At 39.7% G+C, this 24,627-nt stretch overlaps 1 protein-coding gene across 1 annotated transcript in view; it reads right to left on the reverse strand.

Moving 5' to 3' along the window:
• MDN1 (MDN1, midasin homolog (yeast)) overlaps window positions 1-24,627 on the reverse strand; it is a gene marked incomplete at its 5' end in the record, with an annotated part of 89,492 nt that overhangs the window by 21,184 nt on the left and 43,681 nt on the right. Inside the window, 28 exons of the mRNA XM_010183284.1 lie at window positions 539-665; window positions 2,031-2,177; window positions 2,350-2,509; window positions 3,794-3,989; window positions 4,178-4,251; window positions 4,682-4,791; window positions 5,066-5,212; window positions 6,380-6,504; window positions 6,629-6,723; window positions 6,955-7,050; window positions 8,450-8,685; window positions 8,884-9,157; window positions 9,964-10,125; window positions 10,324-11,020; window positions 12,072-12,181; window positions 13,822-14,203; window positions 14,305-14,519; window positions 14,663-14,833; window positions 15,784-15,913; window positions 17,060-17,291; window positions 17,434-17,644; window positions 18,688-18,808; window positions 19,166-19,326; window positions 20,016-20,149; window positions 20,846-20,955; window positions 21,613-21,745; window positions 22,503-22,616; window positions 23,602-23,822. Coding sequence (XP_010181586.1) covers window positions 539-665; window positions 2,031-2,177; window positions 2,350-2,509; window positions 3,794-3,989; window positions 4,178-4,251; window positions 4,682-4,791; window positions 5,066-5,212; window positions 6,380-6,504; window positions 6,629-6,723; window positions 6,955-7,050; window positions 8,450-8,685; window positions 8,884-9,157; window positions 9,964-10,125; window positions 10,324-11,020; window positions 12,072-12,181; window positions 13,822-14,203; window positions 14,305-14,519; window positions 14,663-14,833; window positions 15,784-15,913; window positions 17,060-17,291; window positions 17,434-17,644; window positions 18,688-18,808; window positions 19,166-19,326; window positions 20,016-20,149; window positions 20,846-20,955; window positions 21,613-21,745; window positions 22,503-22,616; window positions 23,602-23,822 — 5,091 coding nt within the window. The remainder of the gene's footprint in view (window positions 1-538; window positions 666-2,030; window positions 2,178-2,349; window positions 2,510-3,793; window positions 3,990-4,177; window positions 4,252-4,681; window positions 4,792-5,065; window positions 5,213-6,379; window positions 6,505-6,628; window positions 6,724-6,954; window positions 7,051-8,449; window positions 8,686-8,883; window positions 9,158-9,963; window positions 10,126-10,323; window positions 11,021-12,071; window positions 12,182-13,821; window positions 14,204-14,304; window positions 14,520-14,662; window positions 14,834-15,783; window positions 15,914-17,059; window positions 17,292-17,433; window positions 17,645-18,687; window positions 18,809-19,165; window positions 19,327-20,015; window positions 20,150-20,845; window positions 20,956-21,612; window positions 21,746-22,502; window positions 22,617-23,601; window positions 23,823-24,627) is intronic.

Consider the following 24,627-nt stretch of genomic DNA (forward strand, 5'->3'; position numbering starts at 1 on the left):
CATGACTCAATGACAAAAATTACTTGCTGCCAGAACAATGGAGAAACATCTAAAGAACATCTTTCCTCTAGGTAAATTTTTCCAGATATGCTCGCTTTGAAGTCTATGTATTTTCTCCTGAAAAAATCCCACTATTTAATGAAGACAAAACAATTAAGTAATCTCTGTAAATTACAACTCATCTTTAATAAAATCATTAGCAGTCTCCACTCTAATATGATGCTAGCAAAGCATCCCAGGCAAAGCTGGATGGCAGAGGGCTAATTGAAATCTAATTCACAGAAACAATGAAACTGAGGGCAGAGTTGTCAAAAGTACAAATTTAAAACAAAACAAAACCCCAAACCCTCACTCAGCTGTGTATGCCAGTACAGCATGTACAGGATGTTCAAACTGAGAAGTAATGGAAGGAAGGGAATATATAAAATCCTAAATTAATTATAGTCCAGAAATGCAAGTCTAAATCCACATGCAATAAATTCTATATATTATGGACACAATTCATACAACCTAAGGGTTAGAAATACTGTGTACATACGTCTTATCCAGTTCCTGGGTACAATTTACTACACCTAATGCACTCCGCAGGTCCAGTGGACGTAGGTAGAGCACTTCATTATAGTCTTGTGAACGGGACCAAGTAAGGCCTTTCCGGTATGACAGACCTGGAATGACATTTGAACACATCTTTTCATGCCCTCATCCATATATGAAAAATGTCCCTCACAGTTGGTATTAAGATATAAAAGCCTTCTGAAGTAGTTTGGATTTTTTTCTCTGATGCAATCTGTTTCTGACGAGTCTTTGAACATGCTGCAAGTTTTGTAATGTAAGAACACATCATAGCTTAGCTATCTTAACACAGCTGAAATAAGAAAAACATAAATCTGTGAGTACTAAGGAGGTTGGTGGTGGTGGCCAAGAGAAAAAACAAAAAGGCTTGAACCAGTAAGGCAGGCTGCAGCCTAAGAAAGTCACAGCTATGTACTTTTAAAACTCAGTCTTAAGGCTGTTATTTTAGCTATTTTAAAAACTAGGTTAAACTTTTTTTTTACCTTTCAAGCTATTTAAAGCACTACTTTCAAAGCACCCTGAAGGCAAGCAAACCCTGTAAGAAATACTCAGCAGCTATCTGGGTTATGTTGCCATTTTTCCAAACAAAATGGAGAACAAGTCTTAAGAGCAACAGTTAGTTTGTCATCAAAATCATGTCTTCTTTGAAGCCTTAACTTCATGTCAAGCTTCTTTCTGCAACCATGAGGAACAGACTTTTAAGAGGTTCTTAGGATCACTGCAGGCCAGGAGTTATGGCACCAACACATTAAACTCTCTTCCAAAAAGAAGGAAAAAAAAAAAAAGAAAGGCAAAGTTGCATTCATTTCTACTTCTGCCTATGACTTACCAGAATGCTGTCAGACAGCTGTTTATTGAACAAGGCTGCTTACTTCTGCTGGTTTCTAAACTGCTCAGTGACAGTTGATGAATAATTTATTGTAACACCAAAGGTAAAGGCAACAATTAAGAGTTTGTGTAGGTCCTTTACCTTAAGACAAGCAAGGGGAGCAGTGGAGACTGGGCTGCTGGACAGGTGACTCCAAAGCTTCCCATCAATAGACCATTCAGTCTCCATGGCTCAACCACACCAATCTGATCTCTGCCAGTCTGTCAGTCAAGACATGGGGTCTCACTTTAATGAGCTCACTTAATTTCAGTTCTGGATCAGAGACTGGATACAAGATAATGAGCTTCCCAATGGTTTCTAAAGCTGGGCAGTGAGTTGTGACTGGAGATAAAGTAGATTTCTGCTTCAGAAAAGCTACTGTTGTACATCTAATTGAAAGTAAGAACAGAAGTATTTGAAAGGGCTAACACACCAGGCCTCATAGTTTACAAAGAGACTTAAATGCTTCTATGTATTAGTGGTTCAATGACTTCAAGAACACAGCATTATGGTGGGTTTAGATGTATTGGCAAAAATAGTAAAATGCTTGAGAACTTTGTACTTAAGCACATTTTTAGTCAAAGCTCACCTGTTTTAGCAAGGCTTTTAAAGAGATCCGACAAAGCCCGTTGCTTTTGCATCTGAATATGCTTTGCCTCAGATTTCTGCTTCTCCTTATCTGCTGTCTGATCAAACGTTAAATTTTGCAGTTCAGCTACAGAAACAATGATACCACCTGTACAGAAGACAGCAGGGAAAGGTAAGAGATGTGAACATTTAACATACAGGAAGTAGCCACAGGAAGACAGTCTAAGAAGGAAACTATGTATTTATACTTTTTCCTGATTTGTTTTCCCATTTATGTTATAGAGGTCAATTACGGTATGGAAATCACAAGAATACTTAACCTGTGAACTGGTCAAGATTTTCCACCAGACTTAAAAATGAATTATTTTCTGTAACTGTTGTACACATTTTCTTCATTTTTTTAGTTAGCTTAGGCAGACGATACTGAAGAGATTTTGTATGAAATGTAATGCCATCCTCACATTCTTCTGGGAGTGCCCTCTGAGAAAAAGAAAAAAGAAAATTATACAAAGGTGTCTTATTTGACCATTAAGAGTAAATCACTCCAAAAACAAGGGCTAAATTCTGCATTCCTCTGAAACCCCAAGACATGCCCACATAATCCTTTGAATAGTCCAGCACCAACACTTGAGGAAAATAATATATGCACATCAGGCATACATTAGATTTTAAAACAGCCGAACAAATGGAAGATGCTGTGATCCTATTCTTAGGTGTTTGTCATTACTTCTTTCACAGAGGTTATCACTGCTTCTGATCAGCTTCCTCAGCCTTCCAAGCTCAACACCACATTAACCTAAATCACTGATGCCCTCGGGGTGTTAGGATAAGAACAGCATCACTTACTCTCCAATAGACACAAATCTAATTGCACTGCTAAAGAACAACAAAACCAGTACACAAATAGAAATTACTAAATAACAGAAGTAATCCCCCAGCATGTCCAAAGCTAATCCCCAGGGTTTGTTCAATTTAAGTTTGCATGCATCTTGTTTGAGGAATAAGGACAATGGGAAACCCTGGAAGCTGAGAGGAACTGAGCATTTCACAGATTTCCCACTCACCCGCAAATTCTGATGAGTTATGACTGTCTCCTTGCATCTTATTAATCAAAACTAATGAATGTGAATAAGAATCTTATTTCAGGAAGAAAATTAGTTGACTTCCTCTCTGAGCTGGACAACTTAGAGGCACACAAAACTGTGGCGTGTGGAGTAGAATTTGCCACGTATCAGCTAGTCCAAGGCAAATGTTTGCAGTACACAAGCTGTCAGCCAACAGCAAACATATGACAATGTAGTGCATTCCTCTATCAGGATTCAAGCTCAAAGTGATTTTATATTTAAACAGAGCTTATATATGCACAGATCTTACAGCTAAATGATCATTTGTCTGGGTTCTTGTTTAGAGAAAAAAAAAGGATAATAAGAATTTCAACTCCCAGTCCATATTACAGCACTAGCATGGAAGTATCAAATTGCTGCAGACAATATGCAAGCAACTTGGAGATAAAACGTGCTATAATTTCTGTATTAAAGCACAGCTATTGTGTAAAATCAATATAGAACATGCTTGTCTTTCCATGCTGCATTCCCACCCATCTGCAGTGTTTCATAACACTGAACACAAGTAAAGCCAAAAAGTTGATGATATATTCAACAGATTTGACACTTACATAAGATTTTTCTGCATACATCCGTGAAAAGCAACACAGATAAGAACAGAGAAAATATCCATCCCACACTTAAAATAAAGAATAGTCACCTTGGCAACATCTGTTCTAGCAGACAACATTTTTCTTAATGTGTTGTTTAGCCTCTGAACTTTGGTCTCTGTGTTTTCAGATTCTTCTTGCTTTTGCAAGCAGTCCAACTGCTCTTCCTTACCAACTTCCACCAAGGCAGGCCGACATGGCTCATCCAGAACAACTTCAAACTTCTTCATGAATTTGAACAGGGTCCTAATTACCAAAGGAAAGCAAAAATGTTACTGGGTTTTATAATCCTGGAAATCTCTCAGCTGCTAGAAATAAGTGTTTTCACTGTGTTATGAGCAAAAAAACATTCTTGCATTCAAATTTAACAACACAAAGAAATAATCTAGAAGGAAAGTTCCAAATATGGAGCTTAATTCCAAGGTCTGAGTTACCTGCGTATTTTTTCAACCGACTGTTTTATAGCCCAGAAGCTGACATCATTCCACTTTGAAATTTTCACAAATTCCTGTTAGGAAAATAAATAATGGGATTACTTACACAAATGCAATGGAGTATTTGCATATAAAAGATGATCTTTAAAGCTGATCAGCTACAATGGTCTGGTGGTCTTAAAATGCAAGACATTTTAGTAAGTGATTGCATAAGCATCATATTCTATTAAGATGTGTTTACACTAAAACTGCTGCAAAGTCAAACGCTGTGAAATCCCAAGGGGCTTCACTACTGGGTAGAAACCTCCATGGCTAAATGTGACTGACCAAACATCAAAGACTTCAACCAACCTCCCCACCGCAAAACTAAATTCTTGCCAAAGAAAATGTAAAGTATAGTAGGGATTTCAGTGGCCAACAGAGCTATTGAATACAAATTCAAATAATATCCTTTCCACTGTTCCTTTGAGATCAGTATATTGTCTGGGCAAAGTTTCTTTTTACCTTAAGTTCCTTTTCTATAGGTTGACGAAGCTCAGTGATTCTGGCCTCAACACACTCTGAAAACTGCTTATAGTAATTGTATAGATTCCACAGGATGCTGCACAGAACATCTAGAAGGGACAGACAAAAACAAGCTCCTTTTAAAACAGGATATTCTTCAGCATCAAGAAGAGAAATGCATCCCATTTTTTTTGTAATCATGAAGCTTAGCCACACCAGAAGATGGGGTAAACCAACCAGCAGTATTCTTCATGAGAACAGGAAAAACAGCAGCACAAGCCTGGGCTGTATTTATGAGCTTAGCAATCTGTTTGTAAAGTCTTGAATACCTGATGGTCAGGTTGTTGTAAAGAATACTCAACACATGCAAAACTAACAACTTACCCTTTCCTGCTACTTGAGGCATCAGCAAGACATGGCAGTGGAAAACCAGCAGTGCCTGAAGTCGTGCATGAAACTCTCCCAGTGTAGATCCCTCAATGAAAGCCTGTAGTGTGCTGACCAGTGTTTTCAGATCCATTTGCTCGGTTTCTGAACATTGCACCACAAATTTAGAAGGAAAGTGGGAGGGGAAAAAAACCAACCAACAAACTTCTACATGAACACTGTTGCCTGCTCTTTTTAAACTTCCAACTAAGCATCAGTTTTCTATTAGGAAAGGTTCAAAACAAAATTGGAAAGGGGAGGTGCAGGGAGAATTCTAATTTAGTAATAAGTAAAACCAACACCACCACACTAGGAGAAAGGAGAGGGGATGAAAGGCAGCAAGCAGTAAGCTAGTGACCAAGGAGGCGTGTGTGTCCAATTTCAGAGTGCAGCAAGTATTTAAAGAATACTTGCTATTCTCTATGAATGAATGGCTTATTCAGTCATGATGAGCCATACTACAAATTAGTAGCTGCCAGTTCCTTAAGTCCTCAAAATGATAAAGACAGAAATAGATCTTAGGAGAATCTGCTAGAGAATACAGTATCTTTAGAGTATTAGCTACGGAAGATGACATGCTGTCCTCCTGGAGATGTAAAATAACCCAAGGATCTGAAGCTTGTCAATTAAGTGTATTAATTAGTCATGAGATTGGAAGAACCCTGCCTCATGCCAGAGAATGCTACTTTCATCTTTACCATTTCGTTAAATTTCGAGGCAAGGGACTGAGAGCTATATTCTTTCCTCTTCTAATTTATGTGACTTGAACACCTGCAGGCAGATTTGCTGAGAGCACTAGCACCAAAACATACTCGCTGCACAAATTCTTTAGGCTTTCTACAGAGTGTTAAAATCAGTTCAGCTGGGATATGAATTATGCTTTGTGCAGTTAAAAAAGAGGTGTTTTTTCCAGCTGCAGATGGAGGCCTCCTACCCCTCAAATCAGTTTGAAATGTTTATATGCGCATGAGATATAGTTACCACAGCTCTACTTGCTTTTAGTGCTTTTTACAGGATTTTTATTTTTTTTTTCTCTCACACATCACCTACAATGTTGGCCCTAGGGGAGACATAGGTGGTTTCAGAAAGAAATACCAAGCAAAGTTAACTCTACACAGAGGACCCTACACAGTCACGGAATTTATTGTAGGGCAAAGGGGACACGAATTGCACCTGAAAGTGCATTGTCAAACTCTGGAATTTAGGACCTTAATTATGCATCCTTAGTAACTGCTGAAAATATATCACACATTCAATAAGGCCAGCACTTACCTTCTGTGTTTGCCTCTGTCTGTTCTTGAACATACTTCTCAATCATCTGATAGATTGAGAACCAGTGCTTTGTGGATTTCTCTACATGCTGCTTCATAATATTGTCCAAACTGACTGACCAGCAACTGGAAACAGCAAGGAAGGGGGGGAAGAAGGAAAAAGAAAAAAAGCAAAAATATTTGTATTTTATTTTATATAAGATTCTTATATTTTATATAAGAAAAAGCCCTAGGGAAGCGCAATTCTTACTTCAGCTCCAATCTGCGCCACTGAATGATCAGTTGTGTGACCAAATCAAGATGTTTCCGCAAGGACAAAGCTCGACTGGCATTCTGCTCCCAGTCCTGGAAAAAAAAAAGTTCCCCTTTATGCAAAGCCAGAAATTAAGTCTTTACATGGCAAGACTCAGGCAGTACTCTGGGTTCAATTCCTACTCCTTAAACTTATGGCATAGAGCAAGTTCACTTCCCCAAATCCCAGCAAACAGACAGCTTTCAGTTGCATTTTTCATGGTACCAACATAAATAAGGAAGCATAAAGGAGAAAACAGAAGTTTTCCTTAGCTCTTTTCCTACCTGGGCCTTTGCAAGAAGAATTTCCAAGCCATTCAGGAATTTTGAGAGAGGACTGGAGAGTGGAAAGCTTCGGATTCTGTCCATCACAACTAACAGCTGCAGAATGAAAAACAAGCATTCACAGAATTACAGAATATTAGGAGTTGGAAGGGACCCCGAAAGATCATCCAGTCCAACCCCCCTGCCAGAGCAGGATCACCTAGACTAGGTTGCACAGCACGTCTCCAGAGAAGGAGACTCCACAACCTCTCTGGGCAGCCTGTTCCAGTGCTCTGGGACCCTTACAGTAAAAAAGTTTTTCCTCATATTCAGATTGAACCTCCTATGCTCCAGCTTGCACCCATTGCCCCTTGTCCAGTCATTGGCTGTCACTGAGAAGAGCCTGGCTCCTTCCTCCTGACACTCACCCTTTACAAATTTATAAATATTAATGAGGTCACCCCTCAGTCTCCTCTTCTCCAAGCTAAAGAGACCCAGCTCCCTCAGCCGCTCTTCATAAGGGAGATGCTCCACTCCCTCCATCTTTGTGGCTCTGCGCTGGACTCTTTCAAGCAATTCCCTGTCCTTCTTGAACTGAGGGGCCCAGAACTGAACACAATATTCCAGACGTGGTCTCACCAGGGCAGAGTAACCACACCGCTTCTAATAGACCCCAGGATGCCATTGACCTTCTTGACCGCAAGGGCACATTGCTGGCTCATGGTCATCCTGCTGTCCACCAACACCCCCAGGTCCTTTTCTGCCTGGCAGCTCCAGTCACTTGTTCCCAAGCCTGTAGTGCTGCATTGGGTTACTGCAACCACAGTGCAGGACCTGGCATATTCAACCTACAGTAACTGATCTTCAACAGAAGCAGTCAAAGTTAAGCTAATTTGTATTACCATAACCCTCCTCTGCAAGAGATTTTTAGTATTCTTTATCATTTTAAACTGCTTCCTTGTTTTGGTGTAAGCTCACTAGTCATTCAGTGAAAGCCAGTGGACTCTGAGGAAGGAGCACAAATGACCTAATGCAAAGAGGTCCAACCGATTCTGAGTTTCTGCATTACTCTAAGAAATACAACCTGAGGGCCACACAGGCCCCAGAAGTGGGACCAAAGATATCCATTCTAAAGCACTATGAAAGAAAGCATTTTGGGAAAAAAACCAGGAGCCCCAACAGCAAAAGATCTCAATAATCTTTGAGATACGGCAGGTCAAAGATTGCTTAAAGCTGTAAGATCAGAGTAGGCAGTTATTTCATAACTAAAATAGAACAGCTAATAATACCTAATACCTCTTAAGAGGAAGCAGGCATGACTTCAAAACGAGGAAGCAGGCATGACTTCAAAACGAGGAAGCAGGCATGACTTCAAAACCTCTGCTTAAGTAATACAGACAACATCTAGGCAAGTGTATGTGTGCACATGTCTATGCATGTCTATACACATACTTACATACAAATGCAATTCCAAAATCCTCCAGTTTTCCCCAAACATTTGTTGAGGTGCCTTTACCTGCACAAGGACTGGATGCTCCGGCCACTCCTGCAGTAGCCCATTTACTTCTTTAGCAAAATTATCAAGTACAGGTTGGCACTGTCGGACTTGCTGAATATTAGGATGCTGGTAGAAGTCATAAGGGCCATCTTGCTGCAGCACAAGATCTGAAGTTAATTCCTCAAAAAAGGTATTGCGAAGAAGAGCGCTAACTAGAAGTTGGCTTCCCAAAAGACTGTCATTCATTTCAGCACCTACGAAGCAAAAAAAGACATCACACATGCTATTAATTCTTTTTTCAGCTGAATAGAAAAAGTTCTTTTTTTGCCTTCGTTGTATCCCAAGCCTTAGCATGTTATATATTAGAAGGATATAAGAATATGAGACACATAAGCAACAAGATCAGAGTATGGAAGAAAAGAAACATACAGAAATATGGCTAGCAATCTTACCCATTAAAGGATAGAACTGTGACACCAGACATGCACCAGTCTGATAGCAGGAAATAAATGTACTGAAATAATGCTTGGCTTGATGAGAAGGCAGGCTCTGTTGGTACCACAGGGATCGAGCAAAGTTTAAGCACAATTGTTGATGAACCATCATTACTGTCTGCATAGAGCTCTTGGACAAAAGGGCCCTATCAACTTCCAGCTGGTCTTCCACTGGATCTTCAGTTTCCATTTTTTCTTCTAGGCTTGGCTCAGCTGTTATGTCTTCAAAGTCCTACCAATTACATGATAATAAAAGGTCAATTATAATTTCTTCCTTTAATGCTTCCCCTCCCCACCTCTCTTTTTGCACTTTTTAGCACTGAAGCAATATGCTAATCATTTGGAGCTGACACTATATAGATAGGACTGCATGTCAGTCTGACACGGAGCACAGGCGAACGGAACAACTAAAGGCATAATCACAGCAGTCAAGAGTGAAGTACAGCGATCCCTGAGCTGCTGCTCACTAAACCTCTTTCAGAAAAAGCACTGCAGTCATACCTGCTGATAAACCACCTCAGCACCGTTTGGATGCTTGTAGATCTGAACTATTACATCTCAACAACACACTGATGTGCACAGTTGTCTCACGCATTTCTGTACTGCACAACATTGCCTGGTGAGGACACACTTCAAATTCAGTAACACTGGCCAATTAAATTTGAAAAAAATCTCACAGCTTTACTTAATCAAGGAGATTTGCCTTCTTCAGAGGTAATTAAACCTTAGCAGACCTTACTTGCTAATTGAATCAAGCTCCAGAATTTTACAAATAACTAATGATAGTGTCATTCAGTAACTTGGAATTATTCAGCTGAACTACAGTAGAGTTAAAGTCCAGAAGTTAATTCCAAAAGCCTTATACAAGCAGAAGGCAAAATAAGTTAAATGCTCAGTACCTAATACCTTTCTATCAAAACCTACCACACATTTTTCTTTTGGCTGAAGGAAAAAATGCTTCATTCCTTATCTCATTTTACTTATAGCATGCCTTTTCAGGAGCTACTTCAGACAATTTCTGTCAATTACAGTTGCTACCTTTTCGTGAAAGGGAAATCTCCTTCTGAATTCTTCTTCCTCCTCCTCTTCCTCACTCCGTCCTTTCCCATGACTTTTACTTCTGTATCTGTACAGGCTGCGTTCCATTGCCTCCCGCTCTTGGGCACGGCGTTCCTGTTCATCCCATTCATTTATAATTGCCTAAGGAAACATAGAGCAGCATAATTTTACAGAAGTTCATGATTAAAATCACCTTGTATTTCATCTAAAGGGTCAGGATGTATCTTGATAATTTTTGTGGCCCTCCTCTCAACCCACTTAAATAGATCCATGTCTGTCTTGTACTGGGGACAAAGAAGCTTAGTGCAAGAATCCTGTTCATTGGCATTGAGCTCCTACCTGACACAGATGTCTAAAAAGCTGCAGAGATTTCTTGTCCATCTCTCCTCTGGATAGTACATGGCATCGCAGATGCAACAAGGCATTCACTAAGAGCTGTTCCAGAGTTGGGCAAGGCTGCTCTGCTCCCTCAGATTCCACTTCCGAGTGCTTCAGAGAAAACTTTTTAAGTCCATGAAGGACCTCAACTGAATTCACCGAGCATAAAATTTCCGCACGTGCAAAGTAAGTGGGGAAGGCACGGCCAACAGAAGGAAAGGTCAACAAAGAAGTGAGGAGGTTGGTCAGATCAGCTGGACGCACAAAACTTCTGAGTGCTGTGTAAGCTTCTGAAGCCACCAATCGCATGCCATGTTGCAACTGCAAGATGGCAGCTTGCAGTGGAATGACTGCATCAGGGAATACAGCATACTCCTCTGCCAGGTGTTTTCTAAACTGGTGGTGCGATTGCTGCCAAGATACTTCTTCATTTAACAGGTTTTGTATTGCCTGGAGTGATTTAGGTCTTTCCCCACGAAGGAACTGCAGCAGGCGGCCTAAAAGATCCTGGACTGAAGAAACACGTGCTATGCTGTTGATGTACTGGTGAGCTTCCTGGTACAAGCAATCATAGGCTGGAACTGGAGGTCTGAAGGCCTTTTTTCTGGACAGACTGCTTATTTGCTCCTTTAGCCTTTGCATTCTTTCATGCAGCAGTCTGTTGAGAGATAACATTGACCAGTTTAGACGTACAAACACATTTAATATAAATCTATAATAACAGTTAGATATACAAAAAGATTTATCTGAAGTACTCTGCTAGCTTGTGTGAAACAGCAAATAAGGAAAGAACAAGAAGCAACATGCATGTGTACTCTCTCTTTTCCCACACTTCACTTTTTTGCTTGTTACCTGACAGCTCTAAGCATTAAGGAAACAAGTAGTGTTACTGGAAGCAATTGGTAGAACTCAGCCATTCAAAACTTGCTTTCAATGACTATTGTTTTCTTTAAGCAACAGCATAGAACTATCACATCCTCCACATGTATAAAAATGAAAATTAAAACTTCGATTAATAGTGGAAAATCATTAATAATACCCAGTTTATCTCCATGTACAAGGAATATTGCACAAAGAAGAAATCTCTGTTCACTTAAAATTTCCTCCTCAAATTCCTCACATTAAAAAAAAACAAATCAACAAACCCAACGGCTACAAATGCTGAATGCCAACAATGTACTCTGTGTGTGTGTACATTTAACTTATCCACAGCACCACAGGTAAAGGCTGTTGCTAAAATAATGTATGGAGATTTCTGTCCGCTACAAATCAGTCCAAGAACTCTGCAAAACTACACTGGCATCTATCAAGGTCTTGAAGAGTTAGTGATAGATCCACATTCCATCTCACTTCATTTTCTTGATAACATTGTCACATTTTAATGAAACTACCATATTTAGTAGTATGTATTTATTTTCACTTCTGGGCATAGTTTCAATTTTGTCAAGATATGAAGGCCACTGCTTTAATTGTTTTATTTACAGCAGCACAAAGTGTGTACAGTTTCTCAGTCACTGCAAGTAAACAAAACAGCTTGTGTATTTTTCCTTACCACCTCAATATGCAAATTGGTACTTTCAAATCAGCAACCCTTTTTTCTACAGAAGAATACAAAAATTGCTAATCTGTAGAGAAAAGTGTTGGAGCCTGAGCATCCAAAGATGAAGTTTCCAATCTGAAAGTGAAGAGTTAAGTCTCTGAGATGTTACCTGAGATGGGGATGAATATAGTTGCTGACTGCTTCATCTTCAATACTTTTTCCTGTACACAGCTGAGATGACAAATCATTTGTTTTCCATTCACACTCCAGCTGGTGTAACTAAAAAGGAAAGAATAAACTGTTCTCCGAGGTTGTGGTTTTGGTAACCAAGTAGGTTGTATTGGGTTTGCATGACAAGGTTTTGGTAGTAGGGGGACTACATGGGTGGCTTCTGTGAGAAGCTGCCAGGCACTTCCCCTGTGTCCAACAGAGCTCCAGTGCCAGCCAGCTCCAACAGACCTGCCACTGGCCAAGGCTGAGCCCATCAGCAACAGTGGTAGCACCTCTGTGATAACATATTTAGGAAAGGGAAAAAAGCTGCTGCACAATAGCAGCTGGAAGAGAGGAGTAAAAATATGCAAGAGATACAACTCTGCAGACACCAAGGACAGCGAAGAAGGGGAAGAGGTGCTTCAGGTGCTGGAGCAGAGATTCCTCTGCAGCCTGTGGTGAAGCCCATGGTGAGGCAGGCTGATCCCTCTGCTGCAGCGGTTAACAGTGGAGCAGAGATCCATCTGCAGCCCATGGAGGACCCCACACCAGAACACATGGGTGTGTCCAAAGGAGGCTGTGATCCTGTGAGAAGATTGCGCTGGAGCAGGCCCCTGACAGGACCTGTGGACCTGCAGAGAGAGGAATCCACACCGGAGCAGGTTTGCTGGCCAGACTTGTGATCCCATGAGAGACCCACACTGGAGCAGTTTCTTGCTAAAGGACTGCACCCTCTGGAAGGAAACCACACTGGAGCAGCTCGTAAAGAACAGCAGCCCATGGGAAGGATTAATATTGGAGAAGTTCATGGACAACTGCGTCCCGTGGGAGGGACCTCACATTGGAGCAGGTGAAAAGAGTGAGGAGTCCTCCTCCTAAGGAGGAAGGAGCAGCAGAGACATGTGATGAACTACCCTGTGTCATTGTGCCACTCAAGGGGGAGGAGGTAGAGAAAATCAGGAGTGAAGTTGAGCCTGGGAAGAAGAGAGGGGTGTGGGGGAAGGGGTTTTAAGATTTAGTTTTTATTTCTCATTACCCTATGGTAATAAATTGATTGGTAATAAATTGGATTGACTGGTAATAAATTAGTTTCACCAAGTTGAGTCTGTTTTGACCATGACTAACTGGCAAGCAATCTCTCCCTGTCCCTGTATCAGCCCATGAGCTTTTCAATATATTTTCTCTCCCCTGCCCAGCTGAGGTTGGGGAGTGATGGAGCAGCTTTGCTGGGCACCTGGTGTCCAGCCAGGGTCAACCCACCACAGTCCTTTTTAGTACTCAACATGGGGCATGAGGAATTTGAGAAAAGGATAGTAATTGAGAGAGGGAACAGGCAAAACATGCAGTGAACACAGCTAGAGAGTGAAGAGCAGAATGACTGCGGAGTATCTCTGTTGTTGTCATTACGGTGAAGAGACGAGGAGTGGATTTTGTGTAAATTGTTCACTTCCGTTCAGTGTTGTGATTATATTTTAATTCTGGTATGTAGAATTCTTCTTGATGTGTGTGAAGTTTTTGAAGGTTGTGTGATGAATGTGTATTTTAAGGAAAATTACTAAATATGTGATTCACATATGACATTAAAAGAAGTTATAACTATAGAGTTGAAAAATGACAACTAAAGATTTGTCCAAGAACACCCAAGCCAAACTCCTTTGCATTGATTTTATACATTACAGAGGTAAAAGCCAACTCCACTTCACACTCACCTCTTCTTTGGTATACTTGAGCTTGTATTCTCTTTTCACAGCCGGATCAAACCTGGTCTGTGGAAGCCACATCTGGATCTGCAGCAAACCAATATTCACCCAGAGGCTTCCTCGCCAAGCTGTCTCTGGTAACTCCTTAAGTCCTTCCTCAAAGAACTGCTGCAAGCAAGTGAGCAGGAGAAACAGGAATTCTTTAGGAAGTAACTCCTGATCAGTGATGCTTCCGAGTATCTTGTGAAGGTATTCATACGCAACAGGATCCTTCAGGTAGAGCCTCTCACAGCACGACAAAAATTCCTCTTGAAAATCCACTGGAACCAGATCTACCAGGGCAGAGAGCTGTCTGCCTAGCATTATTCCTTGTAGTCGAGCATCTGTGTATCTGAAGGCAAAGGAATTTTAAAATAAGTTTACAAGTGGTAAGCAAAGTTCTGTAATGTGCCAAATTTAAACAGTGTCTATGCAGAAGAGAGGTCTTAATACCTAAAATCTGCTGTTGAAGAGACAGCCAGGTTGGTCCACAGTGCTGTGCTGACTTCGTGAAGCTGCTGTGCTCTCTCCATCCATTCTCCCAGTATCATGTGGGATGATGACAGAACGGGAAGCCCACTCACATCCCACTGGCTTGTCTTGCTGCTGCTAGTTAGAATTTCAAAGAAGCACTTTGAGAAAACGGCTCGGGTCAAAATACCTGGGCCCTAAATTAAGAGATTAAGAGTTAGGTTGTTCAGATGCAACTTGCACTGACTATGCTACAAATTACAGTAATGCTTTATAAAGTTGAATTATTTAATAAAGCAGTATTCAACCTAGTTGTTTGATTAGGTCAGAAGAGACAAACCTTCATAGAACAGTTCATACGGGATTTAGAAAAGTTCTTTTCCTCTGTTGCAGGTAGAGGCCTCCAAGTCAACCAGTAGTCTGGGTCTGTGCTGAAAGTACTGCTCCAAAAAGATGCTAATGAAGCACTAACAAGCTGAGATGACAGGATAGACATTTCCTCAGGGGATATCTAAAGAGAGAGAAAAACCTAGAGCTGAAAATAATATACAGGGAGCAAGAGAGAACCAAGCACACATATAAGAGGAGTATGACACTGTTTTTCAGTAGGGATAATACAAGATATTCCTCAATATCCTTTTCAAATTCAGACAGCATTTGCTTGCATCTCAACAAAGAGTGCACTTCTCTTGGGGGTTGGACTAGATGATCTTTAAAGGTCCCTTCCAACCCAATATGGTTTTGATTCTTCCCAAGGTCTGCACTGCCTCTTTCTGTCTGTGGAACATGCAGTGTTTACAAAGTACACTTTCAGAATGTAGCCTCTAGTCTACAACTGTGCAACCTCTTGTTACAATACATGAGGTTGCATGAACGTGAAACAGAGAAAGCAACCCAATACTTTGCATTTAAAGTGAACTTGCTTGTTTAACGAGCTTTGTGGGAACACAACCACCACTGCATCATAACTAAACATTAACCAATCAGAATTTCTGACATATTAAATGCTCTACAGAAAACGCATCAAATAACTGTCTCAGCCTGATTTGCAATCCAGACCTAAAATTAGAGACACAGGAACAGAGGTAAGTATTTTTCAACATAAAATTACTTTGAATACATACAAACCAGGCTGGCACCCAGTACTCAATTTCCTGTTTTCCATTAGGTCACAGATGGATGAATGGAAGAATAGTACCAAACTAGACCATATGGAAATATGTTATTTAAGAATTCATTATATTTTATATATGTTTTAATACTGTGTTTTAATGAAGTTTTTTGCAAGCTCACAGTTATTCACAAGGAGCTCACACAAGCTCCTTCTTATTAAAGGAAGGAACGATAACTGTTAAGCACAGGTAGAAAAACTGGATGTGAAAAATCTCACAGAAATATACCCATTTTGAAGAGTCTATTGAAAACTTCTGCAAGACAAATTAAACTAAAACTTGTTCTTACTTCATTAAGGTGTAACAAGTGCCACAGTCCAGACAGGTGGTGAGAAGCAGCTGGTGTCAACTTCAGGGAAAAAGCTATAAGCTGAACTAGATCTGAACATACGTTTCGTTGTACTTGACTGCAGTTCTCCCTGTAGCAGCTAAAAGAAATATGACTTAAGTAATACTTAGGCAGGGCACATAAAATAAATCATTTAGATAGTAAACCAAATTGAGAACAGCAGGCAAAGTCACTATAACAAAGATTCCCTGAAAGGTTAAAACGACAGCATTTAAAACATTGGAGAAAAACACACACTCCAGTAATACTCACTCAAAACACTCGCATCCTTCAAAGCTGGTCAAATTTAACTACAACAAAAGGAGGAAGAAGTGGCATCTTCTGTAGCTATAAGCTACATGTTCCGCAAAACATTCAAAACTTTTGGAGACAAACTGTCTTCCAGCTTTATAGTTCTTGTGAAAATCAGAACTTTGTTGAATTCAAGAGCGAATCAGTGATTCTAGGAGTCTCACTGCACAAACATTTACTTTCATTGAAATCTATAAATGAAGAGCCCTCTTTTAAGGAATGGTAAAATTTTAAAAAAATCATGTATTTAGCCCCTTAAAACAACACTAACGCTTCTTAATTTAGTAACATTAATTTAAACTGCAAGTATATGTATATAGTTTACACAAAAGCAAGCAAGCATGCTAGGGTACTTTCTCCATCACCAGCTGTAACTCAGCTTTTTTTTTTGCAGTAGCTCCCAGCAATATCGTGATAAACATCTTCATGTTAATTCCTAATACAAAGGAATCTTCTATTCCACTAGAAGACAAATATTATGTATTTTCAAAAAGAAAATACTATGTACCATTTACTACATAAAAGGTTTAAGTTTCCATTCTACCATTAATAAAGAATTATTGGAGCTTAGCGTGTTTAGTCCAAGGGGCTTGAACATCAGCATTCCCATATTTGCATAAATAAAGAATGTTAGAAAAGAACACTACTTCTTCATTATAACACTAAAATACTCCCTTTGTTGATATTTTTTATAGCTGCCCAAGTGCAATTCTGTATGCAAAGAGTGCATGTGCATTTATATACATCTATATATACATATAAGCATATGCATGCACCACATACGTATATATGCATATACACACAGCTATATATTAACATATACATACACACTTAAGTACTTAAGTACTGAAGTTACAGCTTTTAGCTAGGGATTCTGCATTTCCTGAAAGGAATATAGGATTTCTTTCTCCAACGTTCTTCTTACCTTCTTGCACAGGCCTTGGCCACATAATCTGCTGTCAGTCTGTACTGCCAGAGCGTGCCTAGGTACTCCATTGCAGGCCACAGCTGAACCCGGCTGCAGAGCTGGTTTAACAAGGCAGGGTCTAACTGGTTGGAGATGGTATCTTCAGTGAACCTTTCTTCTGAATGACCATATACAACTCCTTCTGCTCTCAGTTGTGAATGTACAGCTTTCAAAAAAACCTTTAGTTGATCTGTTTGAGAAAGTGCAAGAGGCACATAAATACATCCACTATATTTCTTGCCAGTGAACATTTCACATCCTTTCTATTTGTATACAGAAAGAATAGAGATGACAGAAATCACCCATTTAGGCTCTTCAAAAGTGTTACCTACCCAGACTAACATCTTCTAAATGATTAGCTCTAATTATCAGGCCATCAGCTTGCAGCAACGCTTTCTTCATCTTCCATCCAGTGGCAGCAATTTTGAGACAGCACATTTTTTCCTGCCATCTACTTTCTCCAAAGACCAACCTTAGCTCCAAAACGTTAAGTGGTCTGCTGAGAACTTTTAACTGAGAGAAACATTCCACGGCCAGTTTATCCTGGAAACATGAAAAGGACATTTGAACAAATGGCAATTTGCTTCAGCAGCACTAACAAAACAACAAACAAGATCTGGGATAGCAGTCAGAACTAAGATTTCAAATTCAAATGTACACAACTGAAGTACAAGTACATCTATGAACCAACCTACAACGCCAACTTAATTGTTTTGCAGTCCTACTCAATACAGCAGGAAAACAGAAATTCAAATAGTTGGCCACAATTTGTCTTTATCAATTTTTTTTCTTCATGAAGAAACTACATAGATTATGCAGACAAAAAGTATCTCAACATGGCAATTTACCTACACTATGGGCAATAAATATGCAAATTAATAAAAAAATGCAGAAGCTACTGTCACTTGAAAGAAACTAGCATTTCACTCCTGCAATTTAAATACATTTGTATTTTGGGAAAAACTTCCCAAAATTCTCAGTAAGCACTCAATGTTCTTTAAAGTCCCATAAAATAACTACGTGTATTTTTGAACAGCTGAGTATCTTTGAGAGAGAAGGCCATAAAAACCTAGGTCTAGTTTTTTAAAACGGGACTTATACTCTTTACAAAATTCTACTGGGTTGTTTTTTTTAATGACAGCAATTGGCAAAATAAGAAAAGAAAAAATTGCCAGAGTTAAGAGACCTTGTCATAAGGTAGCCCCATTCTACGCTGTATAAAAGGAGGTACACAGTCTATTCTACATACACGTATGTTCACTAAATAAACAAGCAGCATATTGATATTTACAAGTCCCTAGAACAAGTAGTAACACTTTTATGTTTGTCCAACACTCTATATTTAATAACTGCTATCTAGACAAAGCATAATTAATAGTAGAAATGCTATGTGGATAACTGATATATTTCACCAAAAAAAAGATGTACATTAACATGTGGTGAAATTGCTTTTCTTAATCTGCCAAGTTCAAGAGAAATGTATTTTGCTGGCAGGGAAAACAAGTGCTACAAATATTTACGATTATTTTGAAGCATATTTGGACATTGCTGGAAATACAAATATTTTGCAAACAGGCTACCCGTACCTTGAAAGGAAGAGGTCTTCCTAGAGACTTCTGCAATATCTTCATATTAGCAGAAATACCAGCAGGATTGGCCAAGCAGCTCTGAATCTGCTGTGAAACAGACTGAATTTCCTTGGAAACCCTTGGAGATTAAAGAAAAAGCCAACACCGTTAACTCAGAATTGAGGGGGGAAAAGGCAAAAAGGATGCACAAGAAAGGAAAGTTCCTTCTCTTAACCTTCCACTAAAGGGGTAACCTAACTGTAAAGTACAGAAAATGGGTAAAAAAATCTCAATGATTCTTTGGGCAAGGAGAAGTCCAATGCTAAGAAATCTGAATTTTAAAAATTAACAGCTATAAGTAAGACATTGCACTTGCTTCACTAATGGAACACAACTTGGACACTAACAGCAAACAACGTAAATTGGCTGTAATACTAAAAAAAGGGTAATTGATACAACCATTTAACAAACACAAATGCAAATCAAAGCCACTCACTTGTGCTGGTCTGATCCGATAAGCATCTGAGGAACTCTGTCAATTAGGTGCTTCATGACCCAGTGCCAGTGTAGAGACAGAAGTGACAACCCTGGCGAATCCACTGTCAGAGTGTCAGAGACTGCCCAGAACCGGTCACGCCACAGCAAGCAGTATAAAATCTAACAAACCAAAAAGGTTACAGTTTTCCCATTGCTCAGCTCTGCATGTTACAGAACACTTTGTACTCCAAGCAAGAGAAAATGCAAAAACATTGTCACTTCCATTAGTTTCAGAATCCTGCAATGCTTTATCCTTAGTGGCACACAGCTAGCACTCAATTATATGTTCTCTAAAAATACTGCAGGGCTCTGCTGGCATGTGGAACTACACAAGTCAAAAACCAAGTAACCCCTGTATCAAGGCTACAATGTCACTGTCAGATTCCAGCAAAATGATCTTCGTGGTCTGAAAAGGGAGAGGGAGAAGAGAACCACCTTTGACACGCATATCAGAAATCTAGGTTCAGATATCTTTATCCAAAGATGCCTGTGGATACCCCCCTTTATCATTAGCGGAGAGCAAAAGGCACTGCTATAGCAAGCGCAATGGATATCTAGGTCCCAGGTGTGTACATTTAGGTAAGATAATTCCCACCCAGAGTATCTACAGGCTGAGAACCTACGCTCTGGAATAAGACAATGCACAAATACAGCCACTGAAATGAACGTGGTATTTACTTGGTGTCAGACATATTCTGAACACCAATAGAAACACTGTGGTTTATTTCATGGTCCCTGAAACGAGAAAGTGTTCTGCACACTAATAATTCACATAACTTCCATAAAAGTACTGTGAAAAGTCTACTCACATCATGCATGTCATCATCACTTAAGGCCACCTGAGTAGATTTTATCCAGTGAATTGCAAATGCATCCCAAACCTCAAAGAAAGGAGCAAGGCTGACCACGATTGTATGAGGAAGGCTGTTGTAACTTCCTGGATCTGAGGTTTGGGGAAGAAGGAAGGAAAGGGAGACACTGAATACTCCAGCCACATAACATTACAAGTGAGGGTCAGTTTCTGATCATTAGATCCTCTGTGGTTGGGAAAAAGACCCAAACCAAACAACCACAAAAAGATCTAAGCAAAAAAAAAAAAAAAAAAAAAAAAGGTATTCCTTCACTATTTGCACAATACTTTATTACCTCTACGCATTTAATATATATATATTAAAAAATCCAGAATGATGGAAACATCAATCAGTTGCTTCTATGCAACATACTAACTGCATCATTAAACTGTTCTCCTTTGGTTTAGGAGTAAACATCCTAATTACATAAAACAATAGAAAGTGTACTAGTACAAAAGCACAACTGAAGAACTTGGCTATTCTTACTAGCGAAAGACAAAGCACAATTCCAGCTTCTCTCCACCATCTTCCTAAAGTTTAGATAAGAGAGAAATGAAATGCACTCACTGCCTAGTAGAGGCTGGACATAAATGCTGTAGAATAAGGTATATCTAATTTAAGAATGACATGTTACATATCATGTTACTCATCTGACTGCTTTACATTTATACAATTTTTCTCCACACATTCAGGACACAGTGTTTAAAGTACACATTTTGTAATAGTGTCAGTTAAGCATATTTTAAATGGACCATAGAACTAAAAAAACCAGTGAAAAATCAACTCACCTTTACGGAAATCTAGAGACATTCTTAAGACACTGTTTCTTGGCTTCTTGCTGCTGATCAAGTTCTTCTCAGTGTAGCTTCTTTTTTCTCGGTCAAGAAATAATACTGCTCTGAATTAAAAATTAAGTTGTTAGAAATTCAATGCCATTTTAAAGCCTGTGCATTATGAGAATGGTGAACTACAGAGTGACATTTGGTGTTTCACTGTATTATGAAATAAGTGCAGCATATTAACTGCTTGAATACAGCTTCTGCACAAGCAAACTTCACGAAGAGCAGATTCCCAATTTCAGCAATCACAGGAAGGAAAAAGCATTGAGCTACTAAGCAGATGCAACACCACCACGTGTAGGATATGGGAGCAGCTGCTTCCTTATACTACAACTGCAAAATCCATGTACTTTTTCCTCTTATTAGGAAAAGCAGTCCAAATCCAGAAGCAGGGCAACTGTTTAAGTTTTATGTCAAGAGATTTCACACTGCTGCTTCTGCCTCATTTATGCTTCATCCCACAGTTCTGGTTTGTCCTCGAAGTACTCCAGCCTATACGGAATGCTGGGAGGCCTGTTCCCTATATTAAGTGACTGATGTTAGTCTGCATCTACAGAAAACAGAAGCAAAGATTTTAATACCTGTATGAAACCTGTGCCTGGTATTTCAGATAACATCTATCAAAACCTAAAAGCATACTTGGCAGATACCGCTAGTGTTTATACAGCGCTGATTACAGTCATGGGCAATCTTCACAGTCATTTTTTGTAACCCACCGATTTGCTACAGACTTCAAAAGGATTAGCAGCTGATCTGTGTGTTCCATTTCTGTATCAAAGTTCATTGAACTTCTAATAATATCCAAAAACTGCATATTCCATCTTGGGTCCAGAGGCATCACATGTTCATCTGGGAAGGCAAGACAGGACAGCAGTGGAAGCGTTATTCAGTGAAAGACTTTCCTTGATCCCCCTGCCAATGCAAGAACATAAGGGGAAAGAAAGGAGGAAGCTTAAGAGGAAGTCAGAGTCTTAAGTTCCCTCACTCCAGATATCCAAACAGAAGAGCATTGAGCTGACTGCAGGTTCTGTGAAACAGAACAGTGAAAACAAATTAACCAGTGGTCAGAGTACCCAAAAAGACAGCCTAGAAACTGAAGTCCAAGTCCCTTTTCCTTCACAGTCCAGGCGAGATACCTAGGACCATGCATACAGGGTCCAGAGTCACTGTATGTAGCTTTCATGTACCTAACAAGCGCGGAAAGGAAGTCACAAGCCTAACCTCCCTGTAAAACAGGGCTCAACATAGGTTTCAGATAGGCCAACATAATACACACTGGGAAAACACAGGATACCTAAACCATCCAGTCAGAAAGGCAGTCGATAAATGCATCACTCGCTCATCACTGAACTCTGAGCTGTAGGAATACTCCTGGGCCACAGACATGCAAGTCGGAATTCAGTCATAGCACTCATACCTGATTTGCATTGGATGAATGCATTCAATTGTGGTATTTTCAGTTCTAGACAGCAAGAATGGCTTTGTTTTTATTTCTTTTGCAACAAAAGTAACAGAGAATTTAGCTTTTGTTTTGTTACACACGTATCCTAAGAAGGGTCACAGAGTGGAAGAACCAATGTCTCACATTAATTTTTTTCAGAAGTACCTGTCATAGTTGGCTGTAGTAACTTGATCATGTTACTGACTCCAGATGAGAGGGGACTGGCATAGAAACTACCAAGGGCTACAGCCCCTGCTTCCAGCTGAATCCGCACTGGGTCTGTAGGAGAACATAGGTGTGAAAGAGTAAAAATAAAAATAACTTCAACCAGCCCACCACAAGCAGCCTGAATCTCATCTGTGCATGCACTCTGGACATGCTGGTTGCTCTTATTTTGTATTAGCTCCGAGAGGTCTTAAAAGCAATCGAAATATCATGGCCAAATAGACAAACCCAGTAAAAAGGTCTAGTTAAACTGTTGGTGCTTCATGTATGCTATTAAAAATATTAATATTAAAAATCTATGAGTTTATACCTTCAAATCTTCCTCTCAGTACCTCTACTTTTGATTTTTTTTTTTCCCCCAATTTAAAAAAAAAAAAATCACATAAGAGCATACCTGACATTAGAGTAACTTTCCAGATATTTTCTAGTTTATAGACACATTTGCCTGGAAAGACAGCAAGATCAAGGGGTAGCAATCCCATTCATGCAGGGACAATACAGTCTGAGATCTCACACTATACAAGGAACCTAAGTATGTGAATTACTTTGACTAATGCCTGTCTAAATTCTGCACAAGTTTAATGCAATTAATGCAATTAAGCAATGAATACCTCATCTCAGTTGCTATCCTGAATGTTCTGGCAACACAGCTTCAGGAAATCTCAGTTCTGGAGTTTCCTGGCTTTCTAACCATTTCTATTTTAACGCCAAATAAACAGAAGGTATTTTACTGCTTTCACTATCACTATACAAAATAGTGAAAAGATGCATATTTGCTTACGCAGACCAAGAGGTATCAAAAAATAACTGTAATTCAGAAGCAGTACAAGTTACGTGCATGCTTGAATAATAAATGTTGACTAATAAGCAATGTTTAGACCAAAGCCTCTGGCACAACTACTTTCTGTCTCTCCCTGGAGCCTCAGTGTCCTTGATTTAGTGAGGATGGTTGAGAACTTTCACATTAGATCATTTGAATGGTCTCAGTGTTTTCACAGAAGACTTACAATTTGTGGAAATATAAGTCGTAATTACATACCAAGCACTTGTGGCAGATTTTTGGCTAAGGAGTTGAGCCATTTAACTCTCAATGTCCAATCTTGATTGGTTGCCTTTTCTATGAACAATTTCACTGAAGCCTGAAGTACTTCCATTTTATCCATCCAGTTTGCATCTCTCTCAATAGCATTGAATTTGAGATTCTCAGGGGTAGTGGACTGCATAATTTTTTGAAGATCTTGCAGAGTCAGTGGTAGTGTCCTGAAACACAAAGTGATGTCCAGCAATCAAGGGCTCAAACTGCCAGTTCCAGGAAAAAAAAAAACATTTTGCAAGTCAAGCTACTCTTCAGGCAAGAAGGTACCAATGTAATAATCTCTCCTCTTTTCTTTATTTAGCCTTAAAGCCAGTTTCCAACTTCAAAGCTGAAGAGGGACTTTTTACAAGGGCATGTAGGAATAGGGTAGATTTAGACTAGATATTAGGAAGAAATTCTTCACTGTGAGGGTGGTGAGACACTGGCACAGGTTGCCCAGGGAAGCTGTGGATGCCCCCTCCCTGGCAGTGTCCAAGGCCAGGTTGGACAGGGTTTGAGCAACCTGGTCTGGTGGGAGGTGGCCCATGGCAGGGGTTGGACTGGATGAGCTTTAAGGTCCCTTCCAACCCAAATGTTTCTATATTAGTTGGAGGTGTCTACTATTAGGAACTCACTATAGCCAGAAATTCATGCAGTGCCAGAAGTGAATATGCACAGCATCTCACCAAGAAATTATACCTGATTTGTGCATGAGAATGATATGCAAAGGTAAGCTGACAACGACAGTGTCTCCGATTGAAAAAAAAAACCAAAACCCAAACCCTCAGCACATTGCTAATGTTTTACAATTTCAACATTTTATCTTAGTACTAACTTCTACAGCTTGTTCTTTCACTGGAAGCAAACCACAGAATCTGTCCACAGTACATCACTAAGCAAAGCAAAGCAGGCAGAAAGATTTTGCAGTGTTGTGAAAACAGTAGTTATATTGCACAAGATAAGATTAAAATCTTGTATATGGCCCCTGCA

Source organism: Mesitornis unicolor, unplaced genomic scaffold (assembly GCF_000695765.1).
Source record: "Mesitornis unicolor isolate BGI_N332 unplaced genomic scaffold, ASM69576v1 scaffold16314, whole genome shotgun sequence".
Classification (NCBI taxonomy): domain Eukaryota; kingdom Metazoa; phylum Chordata; class Aves; order Mesitornithiformes; family Mesitornithidae; genus Mesitornis; species Mesitornis unicolor.